The sequence below is a fragment of the Schistocerca nitens genome, chromosome 2, assembly GCF_023898315.1.
Source record: "Schistocerca nitens isolate TAMUIC-IGC-003100 chromosome 2, iqSchNite1.1, whole genome shotgun sequence".
In the NCBI taxonomy this organism is placed as follows: Eukaryota; Metazoa; Arthropoda; class Insecta; order Orthoptera; family Acrididae; genus Schistocerca; species Schistocerca nitens.
This window is the reverse complement of record NC_064615.1, coordinates 783,724,247-783,737,813: the sequence shown is the minus strand read 5'-3', so window position 1 is coordinate 783,737,813 and position 13,567 is coordinate 783,724,247. Positions and strand designations below refer to the sequence as shown.

Here is a 13,567-nt window from a genome sequence, read left to right as displayed (position 1 = left end):
AGAAGAAGGGGGACTTTTCAAAGATATGTTCATTTTGTAGCACACATCTTTTTGAAGAGTCTGATATATAAAACGTGTTCAAGGAAATGTAAGACATGTTATTTGGTCTTAAGTGTGCCAAAGTGCAGTGGCACGCCTCTTACACAGCATTCTTCTATCACAAGTCATTGTATTTCGCTCTGTGGAATTCAAACGTATAATTTTTGTAATGGATGCCATCAAACTATATTCAGAGCAGTGGAAATTAAAATGTTCTGTGGTGCCTCTCCTTCTCCCAGCCAGCCAGTTTGACATCCAGCACCCCCCCCCCTTTTTTTTTAACCTTGCAATTAATATTGGATGGGATTATTTGTAACCCGGAAAACAAGAACTCTTCAGAAAATTTGCACTCTTTATTGCCTATTAGCTAATAACTTGCTTTTTTTGTGTAACATAAAATTAAATATAGGATACATGAAACCTATAAAGACAAGTGACAAGCAAGACAGTACACATTTCTTCAATCCTTAGGGTGATGATGTGCATTTTGTCACTGTCTACTAGATAGAACGAAATAGGCCTGTCTAATACTGCAGCATTTGTAATACCCACCAAATAAACGAGACTGTTTTGGCACAAACGGTCACTTTTTCTTAACACGACAGAATATAAGTTATGAAGTACCAATATCAAATGCCTATTAGGCCTACTACAAGAAAAAACTGTATGTTTGGAAATAGTTTCACATTTCATTCATAGGCTCCAGCTTCTCGAGCATGAGATCAAAAAGTAGTAGTACGAAATTTTTATATAAATTTGGAATCGTCATATTCTTCCATAATTTCTTTTCCTTCCTCGTTCTAACGAACAATCTTGTCATCACTAATTCTGTAACTATTCCTGCCAGTTTCAAAACTTATTCTCCAGTTAACTTCACTAACCCTGCCACGATCAACGGCTTAGTTATCTCGCATTTATTCTCCGGTTAGGTGTTATTATGTGTTCGTACAACGCGTTTTCCATGCTACTCGCAGAATAGAACTTAGGCAGCTGCTACCTGGCTCTGTACAACTGGTCGTTACTAGTGTAGCAGTCTGCCCAAAAATTTTCTATCAAAATTTCATTTTCTTCGATACACCGAGAAGATTATGTATTACCTTTTTTACATGTTATCTCTGTTAGTTATTTATTTCCACTATGGATTTCGCTGGTAATTATAACAACGCTGATCATTCGCAAACCCAGTCAACCACATAAATAAACAGCGATTGGCATTCAGCCGTTCGGCTTTATTCCGCTCAGCTCGTGTAGCCCCATCCCCTTCTGTCTGCAGGAAAGTTATTTTGAGATGTGATTCCCCTGGCTGAGACACAACATACACTATACACGCATTCAAAAGTCAACTTATGATTCATTCAGAAATAAAATTGGAATATGTTCAAAAACCAACAGGGATGCGTTTCAAAATCTATGAATAATCGATAGACCAATGTGCCCTGGATACTAGGAGCTTTGTGAAACAAAGTTTTTTTCTTCAAGAGTACGAATTTGGCACCCCCCACACTTGAAATTGCCGCCTGGGGCAGATACCCCGGCTTGCCCCCCCCCCAGTGAATCTGACAGCTTGCATGCGCCAGTAAAATTTTTCCAGGTAGCATCTTGCTGCTACTGCTTATACAGCTAACAGCCACACTTCTATAGCCAGAAGTGGGAGATGTCGGCCTTGCAGGAGATGTCGACCTCGCATCGGAGGCAATTTGTTGTTATGAAGCATTGCACAGTCTTCCTAAAGCTGTTGACACATTTTGCTGTTGGCAGATGCTCGTATGAGCACTGTGTTTTGTTGTTATATATGGTGCAATTCCTTTGCAACTTATGTTTTATTTTCGTTTTTTTTTTTTCTCGTTCATGTTTTATTGCTGCAATATTATTCTGCAGTAGTGGGGTAAAATAACATCCTTTGTTAGACTATTGTTTCTTACCAGTCAAAATTACAAAAATTCAACTGAAAAACAAAATAAGCAATTTCCGGAATTCTAAAAAATTCCCAGTTTTCTCCCAGATGAAAAAATTTCTGGGTTTTCCCCAGATCTTCCGGTTGTGCCGGGTCATATACACCCTGCTTATTCACACTGCCGCAGTCGTCATTCACCTCTGTCAATTATGGCCCATGATGCACCACAGTTGTCTCGGCACTGTTTTCCAGTAGTGCCATTTTGTATGCACGGTACACTGTAACCATGGCAGCATGTGAACAACAGTTTACGAACTTAGCCATTTAAGAAATGTTCCCACCCTTGGCACAAAAGTCAATGATCATGGCCTCTTTTGGATGTCAGTTCAGTTTCTGCGCTATGACAACAACTGCACTGTTTTAGCAGTCCTGCCACCCCCCTTCCCCTCCCGACATACTTTATATACCCTCCACTGCCATTGTTGACACCTGCGAGTGGTTACTGCACGTGCATTGACATCTAATATAGGCAGTGGTCGTAGTGTATCTGGACCGTGTACAAGTCTATATATCCTCCCAGGAAATTTCAGCAACAAAAATGAGTTTCACAGCAGGACAGGTTAGTGTAAAGTAGTTCTTATCTGATGGATACCAATTACTTGAACAAGTGCCTAGTTTCACTTACTTTACAAGTTTTTAACATTTCATTTTGACCAAAATATGTAAATAAAATTATTCTATAACTAAACAATCACATAACTGTGGGTAATCAGCTAGTTCACATATAATCACTGCTCCCTTTTGAAGATTAGCATGCTTTGTGGCACCTGGTCAAGATATCAAAGATGCAAACAGAAGCATACAGTATTTTTGAATATTCTGAACAGAGCTCTCTCCGTTTTGACCTTTCCAAAACGTTAATTTACTGTTCATCTGTCCCATTGAGAGGAACACAGTATTTTTCAATGTCAATATACTAAACATGTATTGCTGCTGTTGTGGCATTATCAAGGCTGGTAGTCACATGATATCAATAGATTCTCTGAGAAGAAATAGAAAAATCTGCTGATATTCAGTAAGATTTCTCTAGTAAAAAATTATTTTGCTCAAGATACTAAAAATCACTCCCACTACAGGAAATACATCATGCAAATGTCCTTTCTTTTTAGGGGGGAAAAAGCACCCAACTGATAGTGTCATAAAATCAAAGAAACGTGACAATATACACTTTCAATGCTGTGGGTTACCTGCAACTATTTCTTTTATTCACTGTTAAATAATTCTAAACCATTTTCGGAATAATGAGTATATCTGAGACCCTGACAATCACAAGGGCCTAAAGCACATAGGTGTCAATTTTGAGACTGTAAAATGTATGTGTGCTCCTGTCATATGTTGATCTTAATCCGTGCTGCAGGTACACATTGTATGTCATAACAGTCACGAAAAGCTATTGCGCCAATTTCTCCAATATTCACTTCCGAATGGGCCCAATGAACAAAGCATAACTTTGTTTCTGGCCACAACTTTCTGCTATGTGATGCCGACTTTGGTCGAATCATAGATGTGAAGATGAAAAATTTCAGTGTTCTCACCTGATGCTTGGCTCAAGTTTCAAAGAAAGCAAGATTAGGTAAAACTTTACAGTTTGTAAAGTAAACGTTACAATTGTCAGAGATACTATTATCACTAGCATGAATATGAACATAGGAAGACCTCGATAATCCATCAGGCCTAATAGTCCACCATGCATCAGAAATTTACCCTAAATTTTTAGCTCAGAGCAGCTGGCAGTACAGTCAGACGCCTTCAGCAAATATCAGAACCGTTCGATGTAGTGCCGTGTCAATAACCACTATCTGCCTCACTGAGACTGAAAGCTATCTAAATGACGATGAGTAGACAACAGATTGTTCTTAAAATATACGACTGACCAATCTGCATCCACTATTGAACTGAGTGCATTTTCAGCAGCAGATGTTGACAAATGGATCGACATTGATGGAAATTTAGCTATCAATTGAGAGCTGACAGGCAATGTGAGATCATGAAGTATTTTAAACCCACAGGAGGCACCAGAAACTGAGATTGATGAAGAAGAAACACCAGTAACTCACATCTATTGGGATGTGGCTTCAGAAGTCTTAAATATTTGTGTGAAATTCACCGAGAGCAGCTAGCAATACAATGCTTAGTCAGTTATGAATTTGCACACCATACAAATTAATTTTTGTAAAAAAAAAAAGAGCTCAATCCAAGAAACAAATTAGCATTTCTTGCAATGTTTCAGAGGGCTCAGAAGAAAATTTCAACTGAACCATCAATGGTAGATACCAGTGTGACATATTCCACTTCCTCGACAACGTCAGATATCTGTGCTATTCCTAAAGACAGTGATTACAATTAAAATGTACCCCATTCTTGGTTACAATTTTTATTAATTTGCTTGTTCTTTATCTTTTTAAATCAATGGTGTTTATTTTATTTACAAAAATTATTTATGTTTGTTGAACGTTTCCAAAACTTTCAGCCATGAAGTGATTTAATAGAACCGTACAGTATTCGGCTTTTCATTCAATTCCATTTTTACAGAAAAGTAGTACATACTTTAAACTTTTACATACTGTAATCTTCCATGTCGTGTTTAATAAAAAACAGTCCCTTGTCTTTGTAAATTGAAACTACAGGTTTTGCTTGTATCCCTGTTGTTAAACAAGATTTTTAAAATCACCTTCATAATTTGGCATATTTGATAGTCTGGTGTTGACAGATCCCCTAGCATGCCAGATTATCAAGGTCTTAATGTAAAAACAATCCTAAATAAAAGGAAATATAGGACGTTGAGACTTGTTAAAAAGCAAGTCGAATCTGTGAGACTGATGGTTTGTCTACAAATCTGATTTTAACAAACATATATCTTTCTCAAAACTTTGTGTCTGTGTTTTGGGCTATTATGGTTTTCAGTGCCTCATTTCATGTGATGCAGGATGGAAAAAAGGAAGGACTTTCCTACGATTGAAAGTTAAGACAATCTCACATTCCAGTTGTTAAATTGCAAATCTTACGTGGCACATGAAATGCAACACGAATAAATATTTTATAATTAGTATGAAGCTGTTTCTTTTGTAGCAGTATTGGGTTCACATACACAATATTTAACATTAACAAATCGGTTGGTTTGCGAAAAAATAAACAATAATGTTTGTTCCTTGTTATGTTTTCACGTGTTTAACAAAACAGAATAAATTATCATGTAAAATTTGAAAATGTTATGCAAATGGGCATTTATTACTGACCTTTGTATTTAAATATAATATCACTGGTACAATCGCCATCTGAGTCTGCTTTATCATCTACTTCCATAACCATAACTTAGCTCAATTACTTTACACACTGGTGCCGCATCCTGCAATGAACAGAAGCACAAAAATTTTACAACAAAATTCTTGAAATAATAACAACAACTGAAAGTAAAGGTGAACAACCTGGAATGTTAAGCCACACTGTTCTTTGTCTTGTTCATACACATATTGAAAGCCCAACAACACAGTGGTTCTGTACAACAGTATTTTTACAATGTTAATATTAATCAACCATTTTGACACCAAACTAATGTAATTCACTACAGTCAAAAATTATTAACAACATCTTAAACAAAGAAAGAAGATTAGGGTTTCTGTACCACAGATCATGAGATCATTTGAGACAAGCTCAGATTGGGAAGGAAATCAGTAGCTTATTTCAACAGCATTTGTTAAGTAGGCTGCCATGTTTGTGTATCGCCTATAACCAGGCTGTGGCCGGCAGCCAATGTCACAACTCTGTAGAGGAAAGTGACAGATGTCAACTATCAATTAATTTTGTTACAAACTGTTTTCACTTTTCTAGTTATCCTGTAAATTCTAACAACACATTTGCATGTATGTTACGCACAACTGTGTTTCACATTCTACAGAATATTTACAGAAGATATTTTGACAACAACTGTATCTCAATAGTTCTTCATACGTGACAGTCACTGAAAACTGTCACAATTTTAAAAATGTCTATAGCTGAGTCAGCGTAAGTTGATCCCAGACAGGTGACAATGCTGTTGCCGGCTTTCAACTATGAAGTGCAGCACTGAGGCATTGTCATAAGGCCGTTTACAAAATCGCATCTGTGATTGGTTGCAGTAGCTGTGGTGATGCTACGTACAGCCCATTGTAACTGTCAGGGACCTCCTTACAGCCACTCTACTATAAGCAAATGCATCCAGAGCAACCTCAAGTGTAAATTCTACCCTCACCTGATGAATTCTTGAGTATTGCACATTAAACTGGGACCCTTACTATACAGGATTAATAGAAAAGAGAGACAGAACATCCAAAATTGGTATGCTATGGGGAGTGCTACTTTTAAAATGTAGAATGTGTACACTACAAGAGGAGCAAAACAAAATATTACTCTCTCCCATGAACATCACACAAAAAAACATGGCAGTAGACAGAGAAATTCAGAGTTCATATGAATGCATACCATTAGCCACTCTTTCCAAGAACATTCTTTCCTGAATGGCACAGAAAAGGTGGAAATGATTGTAGTACTACACCAAACTCCTTTCACCTCAGTCTAAGTTAGCATGTGACAGACACAGATATTTTTTTTTTTTAATTTTTCTTTTATAGTCTTTGTTCAACCAGGCCTTTCAGTCAGACACATAAGGTCACAGGATACCCAGAGATTAAAAAAATAAGAATAATGAAATGTTGAAGCATGAAAGTTTATAACTAAAATAACAACTACAGTTACAATAATAGTGAAAATAAACACATACATTATTAATAACAAGTAGCGAAAGATAAAGGCGCCTGGTAAGGCCTGTTACAGACACCATAAAGGTAATAACTCGAAAGTCTTTGAGAATACCATCAAAAAACCAAGTCAGGATGGCTGCATCAGATTCAAAAGACTGCATCCTCTTTACATAAAAAGTTTTCCACACCTGTTCATCGAGTTTTCCTCACGAGTGTGGTATGCTAAACAAGGCAGGATTACACGAAGAGATGACTTGATCCAAAGAGCAGTATTGCTGTCACGTACTCATCTGTCTCCTCTTTTCCTCACAACAGGTGGGCTCCTCCCATTCTAGAGTCCGAGTGACCTAACCTTCCTCTTTCACCTTTCCCAGAGTATCCTCCTCTACTCCCTGATGCAGGAATTATTAGTTCTGAAAGCTAGGATATTACATGTACTTTTGTACATCTCCATCGGCAGTACCAAAATTCACTTCCTGAAGGTTGTGTACTAGTCAATTCTGTCTGACAATTTTATAATATGTGGAATGGGCAAGTTTTGAGCTGCAGTCAATATCTATAGGCCACAAATATGTGACTAAAACAGGGACTTACCATGTACCCAAAGTCCCAGAACTCTAGTGTCTTCTACTTGGGTAGTCATGTCACCATTTTAAGAATGTTGAAAGCCTGCATAAACAACTGTATACTGTGCTTTATTACCATCAGGAGTCAGTACCAGGAGATGCTTCTCTTGAGAACATTTTTTATGCCATTGTGTTTTGAACTGAATATGTATCAAATTTTGAAAAAATCAACTGCAAATCAAAGACCTTTAGAGTAACCTGCTACAACCACAAGAAAGTCATTAACATATATTGGGAAATTTGCAGGAATGCTGTATGCTATAGTACCCAAATTAGATACTAGCTCACTTTCTGTTACATGGCACTGTACAGGGATCTGCTGCTTGCTTCAGCACAAATAAGACTCGAACAAATGGGATGATTTACCGTAATTCCATAATGTTATGACTTATTTCATTACCTTGTGAAAGGTGATGTTACTATGGATGGTGTGGAAAGCCCTCCATTAGATCTTCATGTGGATTAAGTGAATCACCTTGAGCAGATCGCAATGTCTCAATGCCGAACCATAACATCCATTCACACTGTGCAGTTGTATGTACTCATACGGCAACAGTCTTGAAATGTGCCTTGTTTTAGAACTTAAGTTATGGAAATAATTGTTCAGTCTAGCAAAGTGTTCCATAAAACTTTTTGTAAAGTTTGGAAGGTGGGAGAATAGGTACTGGCATGAAGTGAAACTGTGAAGGCAGGTCATAAGTCATGCTTGGGTAGCCCATGCAGTACAGCACTTGCTTGCAAAAGGCAAAAGTCCCAGGTTCGAGTTCTCATCTGGCACACAATTTTCAGCTGTCAGGAAGTTTCAAGGATGAGCTGTCCACCAATTCAGACCCCAGACAACATGATGAGTCAATGTATTCATGTAGACTAGATAATTCATGGATGGTACAGAGACAGACTGACAGCCAAATACAATGTTGATGATGATGATGATGATGATGATGATGATTGGTTTGTGGGGTGCTCAACTGCACGGTTATCAGCGCCCGTACACATTCCCAACTTTTACTCAGTCCAATCTCATCACTTTCATGAATGATGATGAAATGATGAGGACAACACAAACACTCCGAATACAATATTCGCTGGAGAATTGAGTGCTGTGGTAGCACCTCATAAGTGTACGAGTTAGTGCTGATACCAAGCTGGGAGGGTGAGACTGCTGTGAAAACAGTTTTGCCATGTTTGAATGTACTGCCAAAAACTTCAGGCTAGTGTCATACTATCAGTGTTGTTGCAGTTCCTGAGAAATCAGAATTCTGCCCAATGGCAAAATGAGACTAAAAGTCATACTATCTATCATTTAACAAATAAAAAAGAAATTGTATTGCAGTGTGCAATAGCCACTAACTACTTCTGAAATGCAACTAATCAGACACTCAAAAGATTCACAGAAAATTTGGATTGAAAAACCATTCATCAAACAGGAAGTCATAAATGTAGAGTATTATCATTTATTTACAACAATTTCACCATCTTAGGAAATGAAAATTACACAGAAACAGATGAAAGAGGGAATCATTTAGGAAAGTAATTGTATAAACAGCAAAAGACCTAGCAAGGAATGGAAAAGAAACCACAAATAAAATGAGGCTGCTATTAAACAGACAGCTTGGGCTTTAATCAAATGATGATAGAAACATGATAGATTAAAGAAACAAAACCAATTGGAATAAGACAATGTATGTAGATTTGGCCAAAGGAAAAAAAAGATGAAAACCAGAGGAGTGTGACGAAACTATAGAATCTTATGTAAGAATGGCATACAGCACAATAACTAACAGAGAGAAAACTGAGCAAGCAAGCATTTGATTGTACAGTACAACAAATGAATCAGACCTACAGACAGTTAATAATGAAAATAATGACAGCCCAGATCTAAAGCCAGATGAAGTGAAATAAACAACTCAAGTTATTAAGGAAGGAAAGTTGCCCGTAAAGGATGCTGTTTACCTAGGAGGCAAAGTGACCCAAAAATAACCAGTGAAATTATTTCCAGAATGGCAGTGGAAAACCGAGAAACATGTCAGTATTTCCGCTTTGCCTGGAATTCATGGATTCTGAGAAAGCTTTCATTCAGTTTCAACATAATCTGTACTAACCGGCCTTAAGTCTATATCAGCACATCAAAGATAATACACTTCAACAGCTCAGCTTCTACTACACATCATCAAAATAGTACACAATCCAAAATTGAAAGCAACAATTCGCGATAGCCTTAGAGACTACTGTCAGATCATAATGTAAGAGAACTATGATAGAATACGGGTTTATGGGACTAATCTGGACCACCATCAATTTACCGATGACACGGTACTGACTGTTCACTCCAAGAAAACTATGTGCAATGGTTAACTAAAGTATCTGTTTCTATAGAAAGAGAATGGCCTCGGCTCGTAACCCACAGCTTATTAGACACAGCCCACCTAGTCAACCTCAGGTAGCAGATTATCGGTTTCCAATAATGGAAACAGAAAATCAATATGGTTACAATGACATAAGTGTGCTAGCACATTATTGGTAGCAACTAGAAACAAGCAAGTTTTAGTCCGAAGTCATACACATTCCTCAGACTTCTATCGAAAACTAAATCCCATCAGGCACCACACTGTGTGGCTTTGTAGAGTGAAAAATCTAGATTAGTAAATGGCTAACGTGGATAATGCCATCCAGTGTGTGTTGCTAATAGCTTCCGGAGGCAACAAAAATTTGTTGTTCAGCATCCCACATTATTACTGACCAAATTTAATAACTTAAAATTCTGTCTTAATCTACTCATTTCGAGGTATAATCTTACGCTAAAGGTTTAACACAGTAAATAAATATTACAGTCAGAAACTGTGTATATGTCTTGAGGCAGTGTAACACACCACATTCAAATACCCATACACCATCCATCCAATATTTGAGAATGAGAGCACTTAGTGACTTCCAACGAGCTTTACACATAATTACAAACCTCAATGACACTTTTTCTTGCTGACAGCCCACACAAAATGATGAAAGGAAAAAAGTTAAGACACTTACTACATTTCCACTGATCATGCAGTACAATTGCTGCACTGGGCGTGACATTTTGATGTATAACTTCTTTACTACTAATTTGATTCACAACACATTGTGCAGACAGTATCCAGTTCAGTGAATATGCCTTCAAAATTATTGCACTGTACAACACGAAGTTCAGGAGATGTGACATCATAATCATTGAGACACGTGAAAAACTAGCATTTGCTTAAAATGGAGCACAAGTTATGCAAACTGCTTTCATCCAGTGTTCAATAAAGAGAGCACTTAGCGACTTTCAACAAACTAAACATAATTTCAAACTTTTTCTAAACTTTTTCTTGTTTGCTTGCTCAACGTCAAACATTTAACACATTAATCCATAGTCAGAAGTTTGAAGCTGTTTTACACTTAAAAAAAAAAATTCTTTACAGATTTGGGAGTTCAATTGTTAATATCTATGCCTCCAATGCAGATGAATTCAACAATGGAAGAATGTAATAGATAGTACACTTGGAATTAGGATTGAAAATCAACTATAGGAATTAGGATTGAAAATCAACTATATTAAAACGAAAAGTAGAAGAATTATATTCCTGACTCTGCAACCATTCTTCTTCAGTTACCATTTCAATTGTGTTTATTTTGTAGAACGAATGACTATTACTCCTCTTTTCCAAATGGTTTCAGATGCGGACGTTAAGAACTAATTATTCCTGTCTGCAAGATAAACCACATCAAAATAATGCACATTAACAATGAATTTAAAGAATCAGTTATATAGATTTTGTATTTAAGACAGGTAAACACAACAACTAGGTGGACACAAAAAGAAATTAAACAGAAAAGAGTAAATTTAAATGACACGAAGGACATTTAATCAACTATACAAAGTTTTCAAAACATGCTTCCCGCATGTCTGAAATGGAAATAAGAGGTTAGTTTAGTTATTTGCATGTTCTATGGGTCATAATAATTGTGATCTCTTGCTACTGAGTGGACCAAGTCTGGTTTACAATTACAATACACTTCTTCAGTGAAAAATATGGCAACATGTTCATGCCATTTTTCTTTGCATAAAAAATTACACACACACACACACACACACACACACACACACACACACACACACACACACACATTATGAAATCTTACTATTATGATTATAGTTTGTGTTTGAAATTTTATAATCTATTAAATCGTATAAGGGATCTTGTTAAATCGTGTAAGGGATCTAAGATTTTTACCTTACTCCTTTCTGTGCAACACTAGTACCAGGTGCAGAACAATGGAAGTCATTTCATCTTCTAGTTTTATTTTTATAAGTGTTCCTGCTGTTTTCAAATTGTGGTCAATGACAACAAACTTCATAACGCAATGCGCAAGGCTCTAGAAGTTTTAACATATAGCAATAGAACATGTACTTTCAATGTGAAAGTCACCCAAAACCTTAGGTTGCTCAGTGAGCACTGGAGAGATGTGTACTGGTACCTGTTATGAGAGACAGTGAAAATTCATGAGGGAGTCTAGAGAATCCACTTACAAAAGGAGTGTTGCCAAATACATGATGATGATACTGTCATCAACACAGTCGAAAGCCTTTGTTAATCCACAGGATACCCAGTGGCCAAAATTTTTAATGCCTTCTGCTATCTTGTATATTGTTAACTGAAACCCAATTAGTAAAATCAAACAGTAAATCTGTCAATATGTTATGCTTACATAAAACATCAACTACTCTAATGTACAGAACTGTTATGAATTTTTTTGTTCAACAGGTAACAGTGATTGTGGCACTAATAATAAAATAATCATTTTTTCCACTTTCCTGTGTAAAAGACGCACAATTAGATATTTAAGCCTCTGGGAAGGCATCTTCCTGCAAACATGTTATACAAATTACTGTGTGCACTGCCAACATAGGGAACACAGATTGAAACCTTCCAACCAAACCTAGACCTCAGGCCATGCTGTGTAATCACAATCATGGTTTAAGGAGGGAGGGGAGGGGGTGTCGGGCACTATCACATTCTAACCTATTTCTAACCTTTAATTATCCTACTTCATATCCGGTTAAAATAATGTGAATTGTTACATCACAAAAACTTAGTTATTGCCTTGATTTCCTGTCTGATAGCTTCTGCCCTAACTTCAGTCCCCTAACAAGTCTTCTGAAAGACACCCAAGTAGTCCTCATTAATACTCTGTAAGCCTTTATACAATTTGCACTTTATTTTAAATAAGATTCTTTGGAACTATGTTAACCATGTTGGCTGCTGGTTTTAAGTGCCTTAGTGGAAGACGGCTTAACACGCACAGCCAATGACCGTCCTTCAAGTGTTGAATAAATTATTCTACTGTAAGTGGTTTAGTGCACCCCCTCCTTTCCCTTCCCTTTCATATCTTGGTCCTCATCACTGCTTTCTTAAAACATACCATCTCATATTAAGATGAGTATATCACGACATAATTCATTAGTAGCCCCTTACACATTGAAGCTATTCAGTAACAGGAGGTCAATTACTTATTTCTGTGCCGGTAACTGCCTGTTTTACTGTAGTGTGCGCATAAAGAGGACGGCTGTGGGGCTATGCACAGTGGGAAGTAACAGTGCACCACATGATACTCCTTCCAATAATGTCATTCTGCTGCATCTTGGAAATGTCACATTCCGAGGAAAATAAAAAGAAGCAAGCTGATGCTTCACTGCTCTTTTTTCTGCGTGATGTCACTATTCAGGTCCACATTTAGTATTGCACTGCCTTTTTAAGGCAGATTTTAACACAGTTCTAATTTTTTCTCAGAAAGATCGTAAAATTAGGGTTAGCAGGATTCATAAATAACTGCAAACCCAAAAAATTTGGCTCTAGTTAATTCGGAATCTTGCTCATCACAAAAGCTTGTAGGAACACTTGGTCGGATGAACTTTAATCTTACAGAATACTTGCAGAAGAAATTGGGCAATGTTAATCCCTGCAGCTGAAATTGGCCAATGTTTATTACCACAGAGAGAGTTTGTGTAATTCTTCGTCTCTGAGCAAATCAAGAGTTCTAATTCAAAATTACTTTTAGTTTGTTACAATATTCACTGCAGTCCCCTGCTATGTTACGTGGCCTGCCTTTTTTTCTTAACCACTGCATGAACTACTTACAATATCTGAAGCAAGCAGGAAAACCTGACCACCACAATAAAAAAAGGTTTAGGC

The 13,567-nt window shown here is 37.0% G+C and overlaps 1 protein-coding gene across 1 annotated transcript in view; it reads right to left on the bottom strand.

Annotated features, from left to right (window-relative positions):
- The window catches only part of LOC126237039 (uncharacterized), a 190,110-nt gene that overhangs the window by 172,868 nt on the left and 3,675 nt on the right, over positions 1–13,567 (bottom strand). The window contains exon 2 of the mRNA XM_049946800.1: positions 5,230–5,339. Within this exon, the coding sequence (XP_049802757.1) occupies positions 5,230–5,302 (73 nt within the window). The 5' untranslated portion in view covers positions 5,303–5,339. The remainder of the gene's footprint in view (positions 1–5,229; positions 5,340–13,567) is intronic.